The 25,276-nt window shown below is 44.4% G+C and overlaps 1 protein-coding gene across 2 annotated transcripts in view; it reads left to right on the top strand.

Annotated features, from left to right (window-relative positions):
* The window catches only part of CCBE1 (collagen and calcium binding EGF domains 1), a 181,873-nt gene that overhangs the window by 151,034 nt on the left and 5,563 nt on the right, over positions 1 to 25,276 (top strand). For both annotated transcript variants that reach the window (XM_045527465.1, XM_045527466.1), the window contains 5 exons: positions 2,684 to 2,736; positions 11,322 to 11,456; positions 13,703 to 13,855; positions 20,464 to 20,567; positions 23,593 to 23,713. In XM_045527465.1, the coding sequence (XP_045383421.1) occupies positions 2,684 to 2,736; positions 11,322 to 11,456; positions 13,703 to 13,855; positions 20,464 to 20,567; positions 23,593 to 23,713 (566 nt within the window). The remainder of the gene's footprint in view (positions 1 to 2,683; positions 2,737 to 11,321; positions 11,457 to 13,702; positions 13,856 to 20,463; positions 20,568 to 23,592; positions 23,714 to 25,276) is intronic.

Genomic DNA, 25,276 nt, shown 5'->3' with positions numbered 1-25,276 from the left:
TTCCCACGGGTGATGTGACAGGCAGCAGGTGATGTGCAGTTTCCAGCTGGTAGACTGTGTTTAACTGAGTTTCTCTTCTTCCTAGAGAGCATGCCCCAAAACAAAAGAAAAGGATGTTTCAATAGGAATAACCTTGAATCCGATTTTTTTTTCCAAAATATCTTGGGGTATATCCTTGAAATTCTCAGATTCGCTAAACCCTAGTTAATTCTAGGCCTTGCGTGTATGATTTGAAAGTGGTGAAGGGAAGTTCATAGGGAATCCAGCTGGGAGAAAAGGGAAAAGCAATAAACTGAAGCAGGAGACATGGAGAGACAGAAGGAGTGTTACCTCCAGTGGAAATGTCAGTATTGTACTGTTTTACATAACACGTAGAAACTTTGTAACCATGTAAGTCCATTTACCCCTCTGCCATTCTTCCCTACAGTTGTCAGATTTACTGCATCTATGTGCATTGTAAACCTTGCGAGACAATGCTATCATTTTTGCTTTAAAAAAATTAAGAGGAAAAAAAAGTCTTTTGTATGTGACAAGATATTTATCATTCGTTCCTTCCTAAAGATTCATGTTTCCCTCTCGTGTCATTTCCCTTTGACCCTAAGAACTACCTTTAGCATGTTTTGTATAGTACAGGTCTGCTGGAGATGAATTCTTAGTTTTCTTTTATTTGAAATGTTTTTATTTTACCTTCATTCTTGAAGGATGTTTTTGCTGGATATAGGCTTTTGAGTTGAATGAGTTTGCTTTCTTAGCGCTTAAAAGATGTCATACCACTATCTTCTGGTTACTGTAGTCTTTCGATGAGAAGTCCCTGGTCATTAAAATCATCCTTTCCCCGTATATAATGTGTAATTTTTCTCTGCTTACAGGATTTTATCTTTAGTTTTCAACAGTGTGACCATGATGTCTCTAGGCATTTTGTCCATGTGGGCATTTAACCTGTTTGGGGTTTGCTACACTTCTTTAATCAGTAAATTTGTATCTTACACTAAATTGGGGAAGTTTTGAGACACCGTTTCTTCAAATATATTTTTCTACTCCATCCTCTCCTCTCCTTCTGAAACTCCCAATACCCTACCTAGACCTTTGATAATGGCCCACAAGTCCCTGAGTCTTTGTTCATTTTCTCTTTTTTTATCCCTCTTCTTCAGATTGGATAATTTCCACTGATGTATTTTCAAATTCACCAGTTCTTTCCTGCACTCTCCTCATCCTCTCTCCATTCTTCTGTTAGATATGTCCAGCAGGTTTTTAAAATTTTTAGGTATATCTTTTAGTTCTAGAATTTCCATTTTGTTCTTTTAATAATTTCTCCACTGAGATTTCCTGTTTAATTCATTACAGGTGTATTTTCCTTTATGTCATTGAACATAGTTAAGTAGCTACTTTAAAGTCTGAAAATTCCAGCATGTGGGTTATCTTGGAATGTGACCATTGGTTATCTTCTTTCTTGAGAGCAGGTTGCATTTGTGTATGTTATGTTGTGGAGAACCCTGCATCCCGCCGTATTCATTCAGAGTGGGGATGTTTTCTTTCTAACAGGCAGTTAATTTGGTTAGACTAAAAGTGAAAACTCTGCCCTGTGACAGGGGCAGCTCAAGCCCCACTCCAACCCCTTTTGGCCTTAGCTAGGTGCTTTAGGCCTACTCCTCCCTTTCCAGATTTCCCCCTCAATTTCTCATGGTCAGGGTTGCCCAGTCTTTGTCCTCTGCTCAGGCCAAAAAAAATACTGATATTTCTATCACAGTTTTAGCTTCCCCACAACACATGGCTATTGTGATCTGCTTTCTGGCTAAAGCCCTAAGAGCAGAAAACTTACTCTGTATCAGTCCCTTGTTCAAAATTTCAGCTCTTCTCCCAGATCTGCCTGCTTTTAGTCCCTCTCTGGAGCCTTCAAGTAGCTCTTCTCTTCTGTTTTGTCTGGAGTGTATAGTTGATATCTGCAGGAAGCTCAGTCTGTTAGGAGTTAAGACCCTGACACCAGGTGTAATCCCGCCAGTGGAGATTTGAATTTTGAACTGATGGCACCATTTCTCTACCTCAGGTGGAATCTTGAATATTTATGTTAGAAATTGCCTATTTACTGTTTTTTAAATTCAGATCATTTAGGTACCTTTCAATCCCTTATATGATATACGTATTTAAAAAAATCACTCAAATGGGAATCAGAATGCTTGGGTCCCAGTCTTGATAATAGTTGGCTACCTAATTATCATTATAATTAGCAATCATTACATTATAATTAGCCCATTATTATAGTTATATGTATATAGTTATTATATTATAGTTGTTATAATTAATAAGTCATGTCACTTCTTGGCCTATGGATTGAGAGGCCCGGCCAGCCTTAAATGCCCTTGTCTTATTCATATTCTATAGTCCTTTAATTACTTAGTATTTTGAAGTCTCAGAGTTAGTTAATTTGCTTCATAGGATTCAAAGGGATTTCCTATATTATGTGGCAGAAAGGATATCCTGATGTTTGAGGATATATAGTCATGTATTGTTGATAATATTTTTCCTTTTAATCTCAAATTGTCTTAAAAATACTCCACCCCTACTTTGCTTTATGCCTTAGTTTTTCCTAAGCACAAATCATTTCATTCAAAAATAATAACTGAAAAGAATTTTATTTTTAACTTAACACCACATTTAAAATGTTTTTTGTTTGTTTGCCTCTTAGGAAAAAGTGCTGCAAAGGGTATAAATTTGTTCTTGGACAATGTATCCCAGAAGGTATGTAACATAAAAGATGATATCTCACTTTATTCACAAATAATCATTAGACGTCTATAAGGTCTAGATGTACATGGAATGTAGGTGTGTTATCTGTGTGCAGAATTCTATTTTTTGGCATTAAATTCTTATGCCAATTTCATTAAATGTAGCGTGCTCAGTCTAAATCATTACACGATGTGTACACGCACATTGAGTCATTATATAGTATTTCATGCTTTATGATTAATAAGCTGTAACTCCCTAAGTGGCATTTCATATACAATTTAGAACACAACCCTCCTCCTTCACCTCTCTACCTGCTTTCTCCACCTGCTGTTTCTTCATGTGCTGAACTTTCAGCCCCTTTATGTAACCATCAGCAAACACTACCTGAATGCTCAGCCCAGCTCTGAAGGTACAGAGCAAAGGTATAGACATGTACTCAGCCTTCAAAGTGCATACACTCAAATTGAGACAGGATGTGGCTCCTATGGAGTCCAATAGACCTGGATTTTAATTATTTTTCCACATCCTACTAGCTATGACCTTGGAAAAGTTACTTTCTAAACCTTAGTTCTTACAGGCAAGTGTTAGTACATATGGTTGCTTTAAGAATTTTGCTTCATGTCAAGCTCTTGGAACAGAGGCTGGTTCTTATTAAGTACTTGATAAATGGTGGCTGTCGTTATTGCTGCTGCTGTTATTAATAATAACTGCAGTATGTGCAATAGCGACATTCAATGAAGCAGGTGTTCAGAGAGGACACACAGCACAGAGGACCAGGGCAATCAGAGGTGGTCTCAGACATGAGGGAAGACTTGCGTCCAGATTATCAAGAACGGCTGCCCAGGACGCTCACAAGCAGAAACAAGAGTGCCACAGAGGGTTCTGGACAGAGCCCTGACACGGAAAGCACTAAGGACAGTTTGAAGATCATGGCATTGGTGTGCTCAGGGCCATGGTGGGGTGGGGCGAGATGGGTGGGAAATGTGAAATCGTTTTCTTCCCTCTTGTCCAAGAAGCCAAGTCTCTGCAGAGGATCTGGAGCCCAGACAAGCTAATTCTATTGCATTATCTCAAAGAGCACAATTTTTTTATCAGTTAGAAATGAGTCCCTCCTGCTTATTGCTCTGTTTGGTGCAAGGACAGGAGAGTTCATTAAAGCATAGCTGTGACCTTTGAGAAAGCTGCCATAGGAAGGCAGGTTAGAAAATCACTCCACACGTGATGGTTGATGTGACCTTGGGTCTCTCTAAGCCCAATCTCTCTCTGCCAGCCTGTTCCATTGGTCAGTGCATGGTAGAAATAATCACAAATGTCAAAATAATTGCATTCTTTTATAGGCAACTTTTCTCAGTCACCAGCTGTGTCCTTTTTATTGCAGTTTGGCAGACACCAAAGAAAATCAGGTTTAGGTCAATCAGTGTAAGATCTTAACTAAAGACCTTGTCTGACCTAATTAAAAGCACATGACATGGATACCACATACTTAGAGTTTCTTTAAATGTTAGGTATTGTGGTTTCAAGGGTCTAGGCCCAAAACTAGTCTTCCGCACCCTAAGGTGAGACTACAGCACCTGTAATTAACATAACCTAGAACTGAGTATTTTCAGGAAATGTGATCACAAGTGCTGGGCGTTGCTTTGCCGTAACTAACTCTCTGCTCAATTGCCTTTCACTAGAACACTTTTTAAAGTTGATTTGTTTCAATCTGCGGTAAGGAGTCAGTGATTGTTTCTTTCACTAAAGATATCTTTAGTTTTAAAAGGTTCCTGTCACCCAAGAATTCAAAGTACAAATGCAGGATTTTAGAAAAGATTGCATATTAGGGTTCTCCAGAGAAATAGAACCAATAGGGTGGGTAGAGGGAGGGAGAGATTGAGTGGGACTGAGTGAGAGGTTGAGATGTTTTTTAAGGGATTGACTCACCAGATTGTGGCGGTGCAAGGCCAAAATCTTCAGGATAGGCCACAGGCTAGAAACCCAGGGAAGAGTTGCAATTCAAGTCTGCAGGCAGTCTGCAAGCCTTAGAGGGAGATGGATCTTCTTTTTTTTTTTAATTAAGACCTTCACCTGATTAGATGAGGCCCACCCACATTATGGGGGGGTCATCTGCTTTACTCAAAGTCTACTGATTTAGATACTAATCTCATCTTTAAAATACCTTTGTAGAAACATCTAGAATGTTTAACCAAATATCTGGATACTTTAGCCTAGTCAAGTTGTCACATAAAATTAACCATCACAAATCTATACCTTGTTAATCTGGCATCCATATATGTCTCTTTAAATTATACTTAATGTCTAAATAAAGACAATAACCAGGTCATACGTCCACCTGACATGAGGTGACAACTATCGTGGGTAAAAATGCACTAACCCTTTCCCCAAAAGAGGCTACAAAGTCCTTGATATGCTATAATTTAAATACTGTGATGTAAAGCAACAACGCTTAAATACTATGATATAAAGTCAGTATATCTTATGACACATGATAATGGGATAAAAGGGGGAAGAAAACCAAGATTCGCACACACATACAATTATGAATAATCATTAAAAGATAAGGAAGAAATACTCATGACAATTACAGTGCTTTTTTTTCTGTAACTGGTCACATGGTCACAGCTGGTATTTGTAACTAGCACCTTCTGCTATCCTACCTGCATTCCCTTTGCCCTCAGCAAGCATCTCGCCTGGTCGTGGTTGGTTCTTTACCTGCTAAGGTTACCCAAACCTTCATTCCTGAAGGATCTGAGACATTAGTTCTGCCTGAATTGGGTTGTTGCAATTTTCTGTTGGCTTTAATCACAGGGCATAGCGATGCTAAGGGACAACCACTAAGGTGTTTCTTGTAGTCCCGACACACTCTTCCTTACCTCCATTGTTGGAGTCTCAATACAACTTCCCCTTGGAAGTATGGATCAATCCTCCCAGCCAGAACAGGAACTCCCTTTTTCACTGGTAGATGCAGCGATGTGAAGAGCCCAGAGTGTCTCGGTGGCATTTTAACTTTCAGTTCAGTGGGATCACTGTGTCCGTCCTGTTGGAAACATTGTTCCCTTTGGAACTAAGACCTTTAGCCCCCAGAGCATAAAGTCACAGGAACAGGAAGCACAAATCTTGCTGGTGGGTCACTAGAAGTGGCAGTGAGTGGTACCTCTCCCGTTTCTACCCCTTGACTCCTGGACCTGTGAATCCTGGTGATGGGAGAAAACACACCATATATTGGACACTGATTCAGAGCATATACATCTTCCTGGTGAAGCTTGCCCAAGATTACATACCTGGGTACTGTGGCCCAGCCAAGTTGATACATAATATTAACCATCACAGAAGGCAAAAAGAGACGAGAGTTTCTAAACAAATATGTTAACTGCTGAATAGAAGCAGCAGTTTTTTTTAATGTTACTGCCTCATATCCACTGCTTTAAGTCAGGGCTCAGTGAGCTGTGGCCTGTGGGCTGAATCTGCCCCACCGCCTGGTTCTATAAATGAAGTTGTGTTGAAACACAGCTATACCTATTCATTTAAGTATTGTCTCTGGTTTCTTTTGCACTACAGTAGTCGAGCTGGATAGTTGCAATAGAGATCTGCAAAGCCAAAATGTTATCTGGCCCCTTCATAGAAAAATTTGCCAATCTCTGCTGTAAGTGATGTCTTGATTGGCCAGGTGATAGGTTGATCTGACTTGTTCTAGTTCAGCAATTATTGAGCATAAACAGTGGGAAGGGAGGGAGTAGTACTGGTGACTCCAGGGGACACACACAGTCCTTGCCAGGTAGCCAAACAATCAAAAGAACTAGCAAAAGAAGAGCAGGGAAGGCTGTTACTGTGCATTGGGCACTGTACTTGCTGCATCATTCAGCCTAATCTTCACAAAAGCAACATGAAGTGGGTGATATTGTTATCCTTATGTTACCAGCGAGGAAACTGGGGCTTAAAGAACCCAAGAACGCAGACAGCGGCAGAGTTGGGAGGCTTGGCTCCAGAACCTGCACTCTGCACTATAAAGCTACGTACCTCCTAGAATAGGGCCTGGCACAGAATAGGCATTTGATAAATAAGGCAGAGCATGTGAGTAAAAGGGGCATAGAGTCCTGTGAGTGTTGATAAGACAGACAAACTAACTCTGTTGAGATCATGAAAGGCTTCTTGAAGATCACGAATGGCATTTCCATTGGCACTTGAGACACTGCAAAGGATACCAGCATTTATAAAGTCCTGAGGGTAAGGATGGAGGAGTTGGTTGGACATTAGAAGAGGTGAAAACCGAATAAAATCAGAGGTAAGAAGGCACAGATATAATAAAGGATGAAGGAAAAGAGAGTTTACTTTTGCGGCAGTGTAAAGAACTCATAGATGAGTCTTAAGTTTGGAAAAGTCTCAAGGGATATAATGCAGACCTCAAACTCAAGAGTGAACTATTTATATTTAATGTTGATTAGGGTACAGTTTACAGATGACACACAGAACTCTGATTTGGGAAGGTTAGCCTGGCAGTGTTCTGCAGGATGGATTTAAGGAGTAAGAATCTCGGGATGAGGATCCTGTTTACAAGGGAGGTTCTAAAGATCTGAGTTAGAATGGTGCCAAGAGAAGTAGGACAGAGAGGATAGAAAATAAATTGTGAAGATAAAAGCTACATAACTGAAAGCTGATAGGCTCTTGGAAACAAGCACCAAAACTATTGAATAAATTTATTAACCTTGCCTCCTCCAGAAACCACACAAAATAGGGGGAAAAAGAGATTCACAAAAGACATAAAACCCACAAGGACAAAGAACAAGGAAGAGAAGATAATAGCAACAAAATCTGGGAAGCTGGAGGACAGACAGGGGAGGTCATAAAAGTAGCTTAGCAAAATAGGAAAGGTGAACCCTTAGCGTCAGGGAAAACCAGGGAGTAACCTACTTTATGCCAAAACAAATAACAATCAATAAAACTAAACATAAACTAGAAACAGGGGTGAAAGTGATGTCAAAAACAAAAGGATTGACTAAAAGTCTGTTTGAGAAGATGTCAGGCTCCCAGGTCATGTCCTCTACTCCATGCAGACAGAATATTGCCTCTTCCTCAACCAGGCAGAAGACACCAAAGGTGTATTTTCTGAGAGGAAATCAGAGGCTTTTGAGACCGGGGGAGACCAGTCAGAGAAGAAAGTAAGGTCCCAATACTGAAAATGGAGGGATTCTGTAAATGCTACCCATGAAATATTGAAATACCTAGACTTCTGCCTTCACTTAGGTTCCAGAATGACTTTACTCTCAGGCAAGGATTTTGAAATGTCTTCCCTGGACCTTCTCGACAACACAAGAAAAAAAATCTTAAGATGACATTGGAATGCACCACCAAATGATTTCCAGTGAAGCCCAGAGTTTGTCAAATCTACCATATGCAAAGAGCTCTATGCAGCTACTTTTAATATTCCACAAATGAACTAGAGCAGATATCCAAGGATCACTGAACATGAGAGGGAAGCCTTTAAGGAGAAACATACAGGAAAAAGGAATCCTAGCAAAAACACAAACTACACAGAAGAAAACTTCAAAATAATTACCATTTATACCTCAGATTATAAAGATGATACTGTATATATGGAACAAAAACATGGTGTTAATAAAATGGAACATTCAAAGAAGAAATAAAGAATTATTGGAAATTAAAAACATGACAACAAAATGAAGACAGTAAAAGGGTTGGAAGAGGAGATTGAGTAAATTTCCCAAGAACTAGTACAAAAGATCAAAAAATGAAAAATGAGAATATTAGAAGAATAGTCCAGGGGATGTATTAATAGCATCCAAATATTTAAGGGTTCCACACAGAGGAAACAAAGAGGAAGTTGTTAAAGATATAATCCAAGAAAATTCTCCAGAATTGAAGAGTATGAATCCTAGATAAAAAGGACTCACCAAGGATTGACATAGTCCCACATAAAGACATCACTGTGAAATTTTGGTACACTAGGGACAAAAAGTCCTAAAAATTTTCAGAGAGGAAAAATGAGTCATGCAAAAGATCAAGAATTAGAATCTCATAAGACTTATCTATAGCAACATTGAAAGCTAGAAGACAATGGAAGAGGTCTTCAGAAATCAGAGGTAAAATTTTCCAACCTAGAATTATGTATGCAAACTATCAGTAATCATAAGGGTTGACAAAAGACATTTTCAGACATGCATGATCTTAAAACTTTCACCTCTTTTGTGACCCTTCTCAGAAAGCCACTGGAGGGCACACTCCACTAACATGAGGGAGTAAACCAGGGAGAGGGAGGGAGACATGGGATCCAGGAAACAGGGATCTGACACAGGAGAGGAAGTTGGTGGGAATCCCTGGGATGGTGGTGAAGGGGCATTCCAAGAGGCGGCCGTGCAGCAGACCTTACAGAGTCCTGATTAGAGCAAGTGGGAAGTTTCTGGGAGAAACTTACTCGAGATTAGGTTGATAAAATGTCTCATGTGTTTGGGCATTTTAAGAAGAGATTTGCAAAACTGGAGGAGTCTCTGGCGATGAATGATCAGTTTCACCAGACTGCTGGTGTCTCTGAAATGGGACATAATGAGGCTGATTCTGTAAGTATCGGGAAGCTGGATTTTGCTGCCATTATTGAAACAATTTACCGTTAGTGAAATGGAGGAGGGAGGCTGAGATAAGTCTGTCATGCACAGGAAGCAAAATAGAAAAGGGCATCTCCCTTTTTACTCTTCTGTCGTCTGTCTCTGTCTGCCCCCTCCCTGCGCAACCCCCGCCCCACCTGTTGTTAGCAGTACCTAATAGGCTAGCAACTGGCAAAGGAGAAATGTGGTCTCCAGAGTCCAAGTCACAAAGTAGCTCATGGAAGAAAGGGGGTGGTATTTGAAGCTAAGAGACGAAGCTCAATAACTGGCACCCAAAAAATATGGAAGATAATTTCTTTTAATTCCAAGGAAGACAAAAAGCTCTTCAAGAAAGGGTAAGTAATTTGAGTATACTTCTAGGTTCAGTAAAGAGTAGCTTTTGTATTGTCGTTATAGTGCCAATACTAAAGATCATTGAACCAAAATTTCAGTGTAACTATGTGAGCCAGGTGGAGGGAATAGGAAGTGTGGGTATGCTTGGTGGTAGAGGGGCAATGAGAAAGTTACATGCATCTCTTCTGATGCTCCAAGTCAGCAGAGAGTACCTAAAAGGAAGAATCAATGCAAGTTGGCTAGAGATGTGGAGGTAAATATAAAAAGACGCAGCTAGAAGAGTTGGAAGTGGTACCTTGGGGAAGCAGGAATGGTGGGGGGACGGGGAACAGCTGTGTTTTGGAGCAAGCCCTGCTGAGCACCACAATCAGCGCAAGTGCCTTTGACAGCCCCTCTGCCTGTTTCTTCCTCTCCCCAGCTGTGCTCAGTGGTGGCAACTGCTGACAGGGAAGCTCATAGCCAGTCGTTGAGAGATCGTGCTCTTGAGCAATAAAGGAGCACAGAGCATTGGTTGCCTAGAGGTGATGCAACCAGTGTTTCTCAGACAGGTTGAGAAAAACCTATCTAGTGAGAAAACCTATCTAGTTGAGAAAAACCTATCTAGTGAGAAACAGTTTGTAGGTTGGGCAGAACACCAGGCAGGTAAAGCAATCAGGAATCACAGTTGTGGGAAAGAGCATCTAGCAAGAGCGGCAGCTTCCCAGGTCATTGTGAGAATGGCACGATGCTCATCGCACCAACCCAGCCTGCATCAGGGGCTGACAGCCCACCATTCACCTTGCTAGGTGGCGGAGCCGACCCAGATCCCCTCTGTCTGAGGACAGCTTGGCTGTCAGCACCTGGGGAAGATAATGCAGTGATTAATGAGATGCTGGGTCTGGTCTTGGAGTCAGTGTTGAGCCTGAGCCTACTGACTTAGAGCCAAAGTCCCTTCACAGGTTCAATAACTACCAGTTCATAAGAACTGAGAGAAGCAGATGCCCTCATTCTTTGAGTAGTAGAGTGTCCATCCCAGTTTGCACAGGCGGAGGGCTGGAAAGAGCTCTCTAGCCTTTGAACATACCCAAATCCTTCTCGGCATACAGAATCAGGCCCCCAGTGTGCACACTTCAGTATCACACAAGCCCCAGCTCTCTAATAACGCACACATTTCTGTTGCAAATCCTCCTTCGTGTTCTCCGAGCCTGCCTGACTTCCAGCTTTCCCTCCTACATGATGACACCAACACCCAATGCCAGGCTTGGCCTTTCCTTAATGTGCCACCGGAAGGAATTTCCTGTCACTACAACAGTTGGCAAAAAAGGCAAAACAGGCCCCCAGGGAATGCTGCAGAGCCTGGCCAGCTAGAGCATCTTTGCTATCTAGATAGTGACAAAGACCAAAGGACAGTGAGTGACCTGGGATGGGGGAGGGGATCACAAATGATGTTTGCTTTTAACCACTGCGATGCCGCATGTTAACTTACCCATTGCGGTACTCTTAGAAGGAGCCGCACAGCCTGAAAGAGTTAAGGCCCCTCTGAACGTAGCCGTCCATGCTTAGCACTTGCCCTTGAGCTTGAGCGAGCCCAGAAAGCCCGTTCTGGGCCAAGGCCCGGTTACCCGCCGCCTCCCGTGGTTCATACAAGCTCCCACTTTTCTCTTCCAGATTATGATGTGTGCGCCGAGGCTCCCTGCGAACAGCAGTGCACGGACAACTTCGGCCGCGTGCTGTGCACCTGCTACCCGGGATACCGCTACGACCGCGAGCGACACCGGAAGCGGGAGAAGCCCTACTGCCTGGGTGTGTGGGGGACGCGCGGGTCTTCCGGCCCCTGAGGGGCGGTCTTGTCCACGCGGGTCTGCTCTGTCGCTCCTGCTTCATCGGCGGGACGATCGGAGTGTGATTCCTCCCCTTGCGTTCTCATGGTTGTCGGAGTTGTGCTTGTGCTGTCCCAGGGGTCGCTCACTGCCTGTCGTCACGATTGTTAAAACACACTATGCCCAAGGAATTGTGCAGGGCGTTGGTCGCAGTCAGATACTAAGTGGCAGTGACATAAAGAGCGGGAGAAGGGGAACGTCTCCAAGTGTGATCGAGAATCGTGGAGGACAGGATGCAAGGGGCCCAGAGCCTGAGCACGCAGGAAACATGAGACAAGAATGAGCATTGTCACAGAGGACGTGTCCACGTGGCAGACAGGCTGGGAATGAGTCCCCGAGCTGCAGCCAAGCAGAGGTGGCCCCCTCAGTGGCCACCAGCCTGTTCCTTCCTCCTCATGGACCCGGCTTTCCAGCCCTGCACTTTCCAGCCCTGTACTCCCTGAGGTTTTGAGGCAGGTTTATGTCTAAATCTGGAACCACGTGTTTCAAAGTGTGGTCTGCTTGTGGCTAACCTGTCTGAGAAACATCTCGGGGGTCCTTGCTTTAAAAAAAAAAAAATCTTGGCCTCCCCCTCCACAGCTCTTCTAGTGAACCACAGCTCTGAGGGTGGGTCCAGAAATGCATATTTCCTTGAACAAATCGGAGGGTTGCTACGCATGGTGAGGGTGAAGAACCAGCTGGAGGGTGCACTGGGAGACTGGCAGGTAGACCCCAGTGGAAGATAAGCTAGCTGTGACAAGCAGCCCCTCTTTGCCCAGCAGGTGCTCTAGGGGCACCATTTAAGAGAAGTCGTAGGTCCCCTGGCTTCTCCCCATCAGCGTCTGAGAATAGTGCCCCACACTGACGAGAAATGGGATTGCAACACCAGATGAACGGAGCTGAGATCCGTGGTCGCCTCTGCAGAGAGCATGGGCCATTCTGTACCTCCCAGGTCCCAGGCACGGGGCTCTTGTTTCAGTTAGTGGTAGCTACGGGTCCCTGTTCATCTCATCTGGGGGACTTGGGGACCAGAAGAACTTGGAATCTACTAAGGGTTTCATCTCTTTCTCTCTCTCTCCTTCAACCTTGTTCTCTCTCTCTCTCTCTCTCTCTCTCTCTCTCTCTGGGCAGTACAGGCAGGTTTGCACTTAAGTTCAGGGCAGGCAGCCTGGAGGAACTACAGAGGGGGACCCAGCTGTGACAGCCGTTCTGTAGCCGATGTAGTACATACTGCCAGGGGAACATCCAGATGACCACCCTCCTGTTGGCCCCCTCGGGGCCAGCCAGAGCTGGTCATTGGCAGCTTGTCCAGCAAGTGGCTGGGCTGTGTCTGCCCAGCACCTGTACACAGTCTGGGGCTGCATGCCACGGTTCCCCCCACCGCCACCCGGAGTCTTCAGCCAGCAAACAGGAAATGGAGTTGGGCCTCCCTCCCTTGCCAGAGTGGGAAATGTTTTTGTTTCCACCCCACACAGCAGGGAAGAAAATCTGTGATGTGTGTAGTTAACAGAGGCTCCTAGTGGTGACTCGCTCAAGAGTCGCATGGCTCATTTCCACAGCTCCTGGGACGTCTGATGGGGTCACTGATGAGGCAGAAATTTCCTGGGGCAGACTCCCCGTTATACCCATGATGACTATTTTCTTTTATTAGAAGTATCTTTTCCCAGGTACCATCCTGTGTCTTAACTGGGAAGGAGGCATTCCTGAGTGACCCTCGGGTCACCGTCACGCTGTTTGGAACTTACAGCCATGAAGGGAAACTTAAAAACCCGCAGCACACTAGGGTCCCTCTGAAAAATCGCTTCTGTAACGTTTGCTTCTCCAAGTGTGAGTTCACTGGGTGTCTCATTCTCTCTTCTGAGAAGCCTGTGAAGTATCTAGGGCAGCTTTGTCATCGTTTCCTTAGTGGGATCTCTGAAGGTGGCACCAAGCCATGTGACATGGCGGTGGCAGAGCCACAGCCAGGAGCCTCATCACCAGCCAGTCCGTAACCACGGTCACACGGTCCAAAGTGCTGCTTTCGTGGGTAGCCCTCATTTCCAGCTTCCTCATGTGTTCCAGGCTTCTCTGATCAAGCTCTGGCAAAGTGTCCTTTGTAGACATTAACAGAGGGGCCAAGCCCAGTGTTATCTGTTGTGTTGGAAGTGAATTCTCTGAAACTGAGCATTCTCTGCATTTTGTTCAAACCAGATATCGACGAGTGTGCCACCAGCAATGGGACGCTGTGTGCCCATACCTGTGTCAACACCTTGGGCAGCTACCGCTGCGAGTGCCGGGAGGGCTACATCCTGGAGGACGATGGGAGGACGTGCACCAGGGGAGACAAATACCCCAACGACACTGGTAAGTAGGACAAGTGTAATTATCTGCCTAGTTATATATATGTTTATATAATATATATAATCAATTTGGAGGCTTACGTATTATGTGAATATATATCTTTAAGTATATTATGTAAATATATATAATTATATATCTATAATTATGTTATATAAATATGAGTATGTTACGTAAGTATATATGTTATACAAGTGTATGTTATGTAAGTATATATTTATATAAGTATGTTATACAAGTTTATAATGTAGTGTAAATAATCTAATACATGTTATATATCTTAATAGGGTACCCAAGTGCCTATAATGTATAATTGTGTAAATATATAATGCACATGTATAATACGTGTCTTATAGAACACACATATATATAGACACTTGAAAGCCCAACTAGGTTCCTCAGGGAACAGTGGGCAGGAAGGGGCACATATGGTGGATGAGACCTGGGTAAGAGAACATAAGTTCAAACTCCTTCTAAGGAGAGAGAGGAGAATGACGCCCTTTGGCATTAGGGTTGGAAGTGGTGTGTATTGGGGAAAACCCCCCACCAAGTTGAGTTCATGGAGAAATCAGTAGAGCTTAGTCATGTGTTTAGACAAAGTAGGAGCAGAGAAGAGGCCAGAAATGCTGTGTTCACTCAAAATAGGCTGAAATATAAATATGAAACATTTCCATGTAAGGTAACAATTTGCATCTGCGCTACTCAAAGTATGGTCCATGAACAGGCAAGATTCATGATTGGATAAAAACAAATTGAGAGTGTTTAGAAATTTTTTATACCACTTTGACAGAGGAATTTTGTTTAAATCCAGAAGTTTATGATTTTGTTTTATATCTTACTTTTCTAGCAATTCATTTTTTTTATTTTGCATAAGTTTCAGTCCACAATCAATTGGAAAACTTCTAAAAGCTGGAACTTCAGCACAGAGTTGAGAAATTGTTCGCATTATGTCAACTAGATTCAACTGAGGTGTCTGGTCTCTCAGGCAGATGATTGGCCTGAATGTTGAGTTGCTTCGTTATTTGAGTTTGGAGGATAAAAGAATGAGGGGGAGAGAGGTAAAGGGAGGGGGTAAAAGGAAAGAGAGCCCCAAAACTGATGTCGACACTTCAGGGAATGCCTTGACGGGCAATCTATCACCACATGCACTTGTGAAGCAACTCTGCTCTCCCTGCCAAGTTGTACGTGCCAGCCTAGCCATTAAAATTGTGGATTTTAGCTTATATAGACCAATGTCAAGAGCCTTCCAGCCAGGATGACCTTTAGAGTAAGATGGATTCCACCAAAAATAGTTGGCAGGACAAGTTCCCTGGGGAGAAAGCCCTGAGGCTGGCTCCCCCACGACTGTGGGCTCCTGCACCCACCACTTGCAGTGCAGGAAGCTGCCGTCATCTTCCCTGGGGACAGGAAAATGGCTGGAACGCTATTGGGAGAGGTTAGCTGGGCCCCGGGCCATCCCCGGGAGGGAAGGGGGTTCCCAGGCAAATCACATGGACCAAGAAATGCAGGGAAATGAAAAAGCCAGAGCTGTCCGGGCACTCAGGAGGTGGTGATTCTTGGGTGTAGCCACAGGGGTGGAAGGCAGCCACCAGCAGCTGACAGCACACAGCTGGGGACCAGCTGCCTCGCATGGGAAAACTACAAAGCGAAGTTCTGAGGAGCAACCGGGCTGAGCCATGAGGGGGCAAATGCAAAATGCCTATCTGGGGGCAGCTGAGATTTGGGCAGTTTGGGAGCGTTTGAATGAATTAGAGGATGTGGTGACGCTTTTTAAAGCCTGAAATATGTGGAGCCTGCCTGCACAGAGATGTGCATAAAGCAGAGGGTGGTCTTTTTGATTATAAGGGTTGGAGAAAAGTAATGTTTACAGACCACTTTTTTAATTCAAAATTAAAATCACTGCGTTTGGTCCTGTGGTGGAGAAGGTAGGGGGTGGGGGGAGGCACCTGCAACTACTTACATCTTAGAATATGTCCTTTATTGAAAGGAAGAATCTCACTGCCAAATAGGGTGCAGCTTTTTAGCCACTAATCTATTAGGCCTACTTGAGAATTATTAATATTGAGAATTATTAATAGTCACAAGAAAGCAGCTTTCTCATTTTTCGTTTGGGGATCGGATTTCCAGCTGTGCTCTGAGCCAGGTAGCCCATGCACTGTGGGCTGCCCAGCCTGGCAAGTACGGTTGCCTCTTTGCCCCACATTTATATACAGGTGAAATGCCATTTATGTGGGCATAAAAGGCAGCCGTGAGCAACTCGGTCCAGAGCGTAACCATCGGGAACAGCAGCAAGACACTGACTACTGAGGCTCAGGTTGAGATGCAGTGTTAGGGACACAGAACTGACAGGACCTGGCCCCACCCACACGGGGCTCTCGCCCGGTGGGGTAGAGCAGTCTGTGGGAGGCAGGGAAGCTGGGTGGGGTTTGCGGAGACTAGTGTAAGGTTTCAGATGCTGAGTTCACTTGTTCCTTGATCTCAGCCTCCATCTGCTGCAGCAATTCCTGTGTTCTCCACCCACTGTCCTCTTCAGTGTTGAGACGGTTTATTCCTGCCCACAGTGGCTTTCCTGGGAGATGTCCTTCTGTTCAATCGAGAAAGAACCATCTGGTGGTTATACCGCTGAGCTTTGTTGTAATACAAAACTCACTGCAGAGATTAGACTAGGCTGGGGGTCCTCTCTTCTTTCTCGTCCCTCATCCTCCTCCTCTAAATATAGCAATTACAAATAGTTAAAAAAACAAAAAAACCTGATGACACCACTGTCTGCTACAACACTCTCCCAGCAGCGGCCTTCTAAAAGAATTTCTCAGTATTTGTCCGTAATTAGTCTCCACTGAACTCACCGCATATGCACAGAGGATGGTTTTATATTTTATTATGAAAAACATAACACCAGTAACTACAAATATTTGAGGGTAGAGACTGAGAGAAGTAATTCATATATATAATTAAAATTATGTGTGAGAAAGGGCAGGAACATTGTATGTCCTGAATGTTAAAGTCATAACTCAAGTGATTGGACCACTGAGAAGGTGGGGGCTGGATTTGATCCGGGAAAAAAAAAAAAAAAGCCAGTGCCTCCACCCTCCATCAAAGTGGCCAGTGTGGCCCAGCCGGGGCTGGGGGCCTGGAGGGAGTCGTTTCTTTAACAGCTGTGATGCCATGGCCAGTTCCTTGACTTGGCAGTTAGAAGAGCTGGTAACCAGAGCTGGTTCAGCATTAACCTAGCTGAGTGACTTTGGGCAAATCTTTGGGCCTCAGTTTCCCCATCTTTAGACAAGAAGGTTGAACTATATGAGCTTTGAGGACTCTCAAACCTTTTTCAAAATCTGATAGGATTTAGTGTATAAATAACACAAGCCCCACCAGCTCTGGACTCCTGTGCAGGCCTTACTTCTTTGTCCTCCATCTAAGTGAGTAACGAGACTCAAAAACATGCCCAGCCCCAACAGCCTCAGAGCAGAGACCTTCCCTTAGGACACCTAAAATCGGACTCAGCAGTAAGAAATGTCAGGGGCCGAAAGAGCCCTGGATTCTGGAACATCAGAGGCAGCTAAGCAGTGGGGACTAATGAACAAGCCTGATAGATCATCGTGGTCATTATTTTTGATGAGATAACAAGTATTGAGCATAACTGCATATGATCTACAATCATCTCTCCCCCCTCCTCGGTTTCATTTAATTTTTTAACTTTGCATTGTCCAATGTCTGTCATGTTACAGACATTCAAAGTCAAACACAGCCTCCGCTGGTTATTAGGAGTCCAGGGGGAGAGGAGGGGCCGTGGCCTCTGAGGATTGAAAGATTGCAGCCCACAGACTGGTGGAACAGCCCCGTGGCTAACAGGCATGCAGCCACTTGGGCTTTCTCTTTGAAAGTATGTGGCTGGAGCCAGTTTAGTCACCCCAGGGAGTCTGCATAGCACTGGGGAGACAAATGAAGGAAATGCTGGCTCCATAGTAATTAGGTTGCTGGTCTTTATTTTTCAACTTCTGTTTATTTTCTGATAACATGACCATGACCCGGTATCACTTCTTATGGTTCAAAGTGTCAGAAACGGCCAGGTGTTTCATATAACTTTCAAGCTCCACTAATCCATAGATCAGTGGTTCTCAACTTTGGAATCACCTTGGGAGCTTTAAAAAAAATGCTGATACTATTGTCTTGCTCTCCCCAGATGAGTGGGGTGCAACAGAATCCGTAAGATTTTTAAAGCCCCCCAAGGTGATTGTAATGTGCCACCAGTGTTGAGCGTTAACAGCCAGAGCACAACTCTGCACCATCAACTTTTTAAAGCAAACATACTTTGTTCATCTGGGACACTGCCCATATGAAATATGTTGTGAGCATTCTTTGGTTTTTGTAAGTTTATTAGATGTTACTAATATGTCTAAGGCATTGTAATTTCTAATGCTTCTTGCTTAACTTCAGGAACAATTAGAGCTCCATGCCCCCATGTGGCTAATCAATAATATTGCGCCTTTTAAAATCTGAACAAGTTGAAGCAAAAATGTTGAGCGATAACCTTGCCAGATGTTTCTCATAGACATGTGATCACAGCATTAATTGAGAGGACTGAAGAAATGCAGTCAGATGTATCTACCTGGGTTTCTAAATAAACTGGTAATGTAGCACACGTGAGGTTATTGTAGCCACACATTGACATTACTGTAGACAAATTGCAAGGGAGATTAACCCCAATTCATAGTAGATGGTGTGTTCCAGGTCTGTACATGCAAAGAAGGCTTGAGTCTTTAATTACCTTCAAAGAGCTCTATTCAAAGGTCCCTACTCCACATCTCTAATTTTGTAGGGAGCTTAATCATAAACAATGATGCCCATAACAATGAGTACCATGCATGGCTCACTTGCAGTAAACTAGGCACTATTCCGGGAACCTACATGTGTCACTGGCTTTGCTCAGCAGCACCAGGTGATAGGTGTTACCACCATTTAAGGAACAGGTAGTCACAGAAGCTGACTGATCCAACCTAAAAGATATTTGGTGGCAGCGTCAAGATTCTAATTCTGATCATCTGACTCCACCAGACTTCTGCTACCATGCTGTGTGCTCCTGTGCCAGTGGGAGCTTCAAGTCTTCTGGACAACATCACTTTTGATTCTCTGTGTTCTGCTAATTCCACAAAGGAACAGAAAATGGCCCAGGCATCTTCATGTCAGCAGTCACTAGGCAGAGCTGCTTCCCTGGAGCCTGGTTGGCAGATAACTCCCAGGTGTTCTCAACGGAGTTTCCAATAGCAGGTTCGCCGCAGGCCTGCACCCCTCCAAAATGGACAAATGGCCATTTGAGCGTCCGTCTGTGAGATACCAAGAAGGGGGTCTAGTTCTTCGGTGGCAAACAGTCTGGCATGTGCACCAAGAGCCCCTCTCCAGGGAAACCTGGAAGACCCAACCTGTGAGTGGGCCCCATGGTAAACGCTGCCTGGTTTCGGAGGGCTGCAGTGTGTATTTGGATAGAGAGGGCCTCCTGCAGCGTTTGATCTGGGTCCGGTGGGATTTAACAAGTAAAACGGAAGACAGGGCTTTGCAGAAGAGAGGAACACTAGAAGGAAAGTATGTGGGCCAGGAAGCATAGGAGATGGTGACACATTACCTGACTGTCCCTGGTCCACAGTCTCGGTGGTAGTGGTTATGTCACACAAACAGCATGCCAGGCCCAACACCAAAAACCTGAGCAAGGGGAGTTTACACCTTCCCTGGGTGTCAAACTGTCCTATCCCCCCCAACAGAATGCACACCCCCTGCAGCTCCTGGTCCACACTGCTGCCACCTTTGGCACAGACCTTGGCAGTCTGTGCCTGGTCCTCAGTAGCAAGACAACCTCGGTGATGAGTCTCCCCGGCACACGGGCTTGTGCACCCTGTTCCAGTGCTTGAAAGATAAGAACTGGCTGGATTCTTGGCTGCATCATTTACTTCGCCCATTTTTCCTTTAGCAAAAAGCGATATTGCATAAAGCCCGTGGAGTGCCCAACGCTCTTTCTACAAGAGGGCTTTGGGACCAGATGCCTTCCCCATCGCTGTCCTGGCTGGCCCCGGGTGGGGGTGTCCAGAGTGCCGGGCGCGTTTCCCATCCTGGCCTCACATCTCAGTGAGGTCAGCTCCCAGCCCACGACCACGCAACCCCACCTGGCCCGGTGCTCCCCCTGAAGACCCGGATCAGCAGGTGATCAAGACCAGCTTTGGGAGGCCGATGGCTTGAGCTTGGGGGATATTTATGAGGTGTGAACGTTGGCCCTGTGAGGGGAGTATAAGTCATGTTGGATTTATACAGCCTGTCTCCTGGAACGGCACTGATGGAGGGGCTGTGGTGCACGTTTTCACACATGAAAGGGGAAGACCAGAGTCTTCCTGGGATGTCTGAACAGGAACAGCTGAGCCCAAAGTACAGCAGGGCCCTCCTCCCTCTGTTCTCTCTTCCCTGCCCCTGGGGCGTGCTGGCCAGGCCCTGAGAACTGTGAAATCGCCAGCGCCTAGCCCACACACGTCCTGCTGTCGGCTGTACTGTCCCCGGCCCCCCCCCATGGTGTCTCTCTGGGCCTGGCCTTTACCCAGCCTCCCAAATGGAACCGAGCCCGTCTCCTTTCTCAGGGCACGAGGAGAAGTCTGAGGGTGCTGTGAAAGCCGGAACTTGCTGTGCCACGTGCAAGGAGTTCCACCAGATGAAGCAGACGGTGCTGCAGCTGAAGCAAAAGGTATGTGTTGATGGGAGTGGGGGGCACAGTGACATGTGGCAAAAGGGGGCTTGGCTGAGATAAAGTGGAAGAATGTTTAGGAATAATAAGGAAATTATCATCCACGTTGAGCGTTCGTGCAGCTGATGCCAGTGAGGTTTGGACTCAGGATGCTTTGCCCAACCATCCTGAAAGCTGACCATCTAAAGGGCAACAAAATACAACGACAGCAAGGACTGAGGTGGTGGTTAAAATAGGCACCAGGTGAGGGACACGTGGTGAAGCTGTAGGGAGAGTCGGCTGTGACTGTTACGACTACTTAGAAAATGAATGTGCAGACACGTGGTCCTGCGTGATTCTATTTTATCTAATATTTCATGTGTGTGTTACTTATAGAGAACTTCCTGTCTATGAATATCCATAAACTGGTGATGAGTTTCTGCAGCAGCTTTATTTTTCACATTTAAAAATTATAGCCCGTGCCTGTCTGAGCTCCCTGCACCTAGGAAGGCAGCCCATTGGGTACCTTGTGTCACCAAAACTGAGGACTGAGGCACTTCATAAAATGCTCCCTGAGTGCCTGGTGGCACACAGGATCTCCAGTGATGTTGTTATGCTGTGAGTCATACCCCTAGGGTGGATCTGGCGACCTGACTTCTTGAACAATTGTCCTGGACTCAGTATTTATTATATACCTAAGGCCAGTCACTTTGCTAGTTTGTCAGTGACTCAGAAATTGCTCCTATACTGATAAAACATAAACTTAGTGGTTTGTTTATTTGCTCCCACTCAAGGCTCTTAGTACATCAAAGAGGTGTATCTAATCTGTTTAACTTCGGCATCCATCTATTCTGAAGGGCAAAAGGGTAAGCATGAGACAGTGTCTCTTTTCCACATTCAGCAAACATGCAGCCAGCCCCTAATGAAAACCACAGCTACCAGTTAAACAAGCACATCAGCAGGCTGAGAAGAGAAACGACTTTGTAGACCTTTTGTGCATTGAAGACATGATCAACTTTAGCAAGATGTGTATCTCCTTGACATATAATCATGAGTTAAAGCATCGATTTAACCTTAAGTACCTTTGGTCTGGCAGGGAAACCAGGCAGAAAACCTTGCATGTGTATCAGTGTAAACACAGAGATAAAAATAAAACACATCCCACACAGATATCCCCAGGTTGAGCTTAGACTGATGTTAGTATTAATATTTACTGAGCAAACCCAGAGAAGGGTTCGTGGACAAAGTAAGTTTACCTTTCATAGGCTAGAGGATTGGGGATTGGGGCAGGCAGTTGATCAGTGTCTCGAGGCATGTAGCTACCTTCACTTTCCTTCCCTGGAAATCATTACAAGCTGTAGGGAAGTTCTTCCTAGCCAGGGTGATCTTTAGGAACAGTAGAGCTAAATATCACAAGTTGTTCAGAAATTCAGCTGCTCAGTCAATGTGTGGCTTTCCCTTAACCTACCCACAATATTTTTTATAATGCATGAAAAAAGAAATACTCAAAAGCTGAAAAACTTGTGTCACAGTACTAGTCACCCTCAAAGACCCTGCTGTAGAGCCACATAAAAATCTATGAGGTCATCTTAGTACTCCAATAACTCTGATGCAGTTGGGTTGGACTAGAATTGGTCTGTCTTATACCAAAGTCTTTCTAGAAATGTATTATGGCAATTCTGAGCTAATGCTGACATTCAAGGAACATTATACAAGGCAATTCATTTTTTAAAATACTTTCTAGAATGTGTTTCGGTCTGTAGTTTATGAAGCAGTTTTATATCCAGAATATTTATTCATCACCATAACCCTACGAGAAGGATGCTGATGTTTTCAGGTGAAGTAATTGCCCAGGAGGGCAGACCTAAAACCTGTTCTTCTCACCTCCACTCCTGTGCTGGTGTTTGGATCATTTTTTGATGTCATCTTGCTACTGCTAATGCCATCTGTTCATAAAAGGACGTAGGACATCTGCCCAAATAAACATTACCCAAGAAGTAGATACTAGGTGTCCCATATTGTGGCCAACCCCACGTTATAAAATGTGTGCGGGCATGTTGAACTGCCCGATGGATATACAATCAGCAAAATTCCAACTGTAGAAAATGCTACATGTCAAATGCCCTGGGTTCTTCAATGGATAAATTGTTCCCTTTTGCCAGTGAGGAAATGGAGGGTTTTTCGCAGATTCACAGAGTTTACCTGATGTCAAGAAATGCAAAGGTCATTCATTCATGTAGTCCTCTGGCTTCCCCTAGAATGCATGATCCAAGACAGGGCCTCAGTGCCTTTTAGTCCTAGTCTCAGAAGCTACCCACTATCACTTCTGCCCTGTGAGAAGCAAGTCTAGCCCACACTCAGTGGATAGGAAACTAGTCTCCACCTTGAAGGGGAGGAGTGTGCAAGAATTTGTGGACAGGTTTTAAAACCACCGCAGTCACTATTGCCCAGTTGTACTGAAGGTCAGCCCTGAGTGTGTAGGGGGAATTGTCAACCACATCTTGTCAACCATGTCTGATTCCCAAGGCTGAGAGTTCTTTAAGACCATGTCTCGGTCATATTGTATCCATAGAACCAGGCACGGGGCCTGGCACATTGTAGCTATCCAATAAATGTTTGAGATGTAAAGTAGTTAACAAATTGAGAGTATGAAACAGATCCTATTAATTATGGCAATATTAGTTCTGATGTCTAGGCAATCTGGAGCCTATCTAGGTCCCCCCACTAATTGGCTGAGGTTATCTGGGTTCCCCCACTAACTAGCTGAGGTTATCTAGGTTCCCCCACTAACTAGCTGAGTGATCTCATGCCAGCTGTTTTCACTAGGAAGCCTCAAGGTTTAGAAAGAGGCTCTTCACAGTCCCTTTTGGCTCTAAGTAGCTCTAGTGTAAAAAAAAAAAAAAAAAGTGTGTATATGACCGTGTGTGTGTGTATGTGTATATATATCACAGAAAGACTTTGCACCTTCTGCAAACAACGCAAATGCAGAGACTCTCCTTGGGGTGGAGCTGTTGCTTCTGACCAAGGTCTCCTCTTCTCTTTGCAGATTGCCCTGCTCCCCAACAATGCTGCTGACCTGGGCAAGTACATCACTGGTGACAAGGTGCTGGCCTCAAACGCCTACCTTCCAGGACCTCCTGGCCTGCCTGGGGGCCAGGGCCCCCCTGGTGAGTGTGGAGAAAGGCACGGGAGGGTGGTAGTCCCCAGCAAAGGCCTGCCAAAAGCTCGCTTTTAGTGGGGGCTGCACAGTGTTCTCCAGCTTCCATCAAGAAGAACCAAAGCAGGTGCCCAGGGAACCGCCACACGCCTGTGCATGGAGAGAGCCTTGGGAAACTGGGCCCAAAAGCCTCATAACCCATAGCAATTTGGGAGAAAAAGGTCATTGTCCTGGGATTGGATAAAATTCCTAAAGATCATTTTAAGTTAACAGAGAAACACAATGAAAACTCTTTTTTAACTTTATTCTGTAACAAATACAAAACAAATACAAAAATAGAGCAGTATTGTGAACCCCTCTGGGCTCATAACTCAGTTCTAACCACTCAGGTCCAGCCTTATTTCTGCTATTTCCCAATCTTCTTTCTACCTTCCCTTATTATTTGTTAACGTACTTTCATCTATACTTTTATACCTAGCTATGTGTTTTTGGTAAGTCAACCTTATTGAGATACAAATTATATATAATGTACTAATTTAAATTACAGTTGGATGAGTTTTGACAAATGTATTCACCCATGTAACCACGAACCTATATCTATATCAAGAAGATATAGAACATTTCCATCACCCCCAGAAAGGTCCCTTGTGTTCATTTGCAATCAGTCTACTTCCTCACCCCCAGCTCTAGGCAGCTGCTAACCTGCTTTCTTTCACTGCAGTTTTACCTGTTCTAGAGTTGCTTATCAATGCAGTCTTTTAGTATTTATTTTTTTGTCTTGTTTCTTTCACTCAGCATACTGTTTTGAAGATTCATCCTCAATAATTTGAAGAAAATCCCAAATGTCCTATCATTTCATCAGGAAATAAACAATGAGAACTTTAAAAAAAAGTTGTGAGGTGTTTGATATTGAGTCCCCCCATAGATAGATAGATAGATAGATAAATTGGTTGATTTTTTTCACACCAGCAAAGGAAGTGACATTCATGTTAGCAAATGATTCTGAACCAGTGAGTGTCTTAGCCCTGGTTATGGTTGCTTAGCGGTGTGCTAGGTGTTATGAACAACTTCCTGACATTCTAATGGGGAAGATGAGAGACACAGAGCAAAGGCAAATAGAGTAAAACAGTATCCACATGCCACCAAGAGGCTTCCTTCCATTGTGCTACTGGAGGTAAAAATATTTAGTTACACGAGGGATCTGGCTGCCTTCCAGAGAAGGGAGAGATCATGGTAGCCTGCGGCGGTCGGGGGATCTGGGGTTTGGTCTGGAAAGGGAAGACTAGTAGAATTTGTCCAAGCAGGAAGGACGTGGGCAGGTTTTAGTTTGAAAGGTCAGCAAGAACAAAAGCTCAGAGTACTTCCCAAAGGATCTGGGTTCTATTTGCTTCTCGTAAATTCTTCCCACTTACATCTTAATCTCTTGGTTTCCATGAAACACAGGCCTGGCTCTTAGTCTGTACAGAGAATGAGAACTGAGCCAGGGCTTTGGTTCATCATCTTGTTGACTCCTTTGACCTTGAGGTGCTCTGGGTCATGGTGGAGATTCCTCCAGCAGATGCCTCACTTCTAG

The sequence above is a fragment of the Lemur catta genome, chromosome 16, assembly GCF_020740605.2.
Source record: "Lemur catta isolate mLemCat1 chromosome 16, mLemCat1.pri, whole genome shotgun sequence".
In the NCBI taxonomy this organism is placed as follows: Eukaryota; Metazoa; Chordata; class Mammalia; order Primates; family Lemuridae; genus Lemur; species Lemur catta.
The sequence above is the reverse complement of the archived record's forward strand: the minus strand, read 5'-3'. Positions and strand labels throughout refer to the sequence as shown.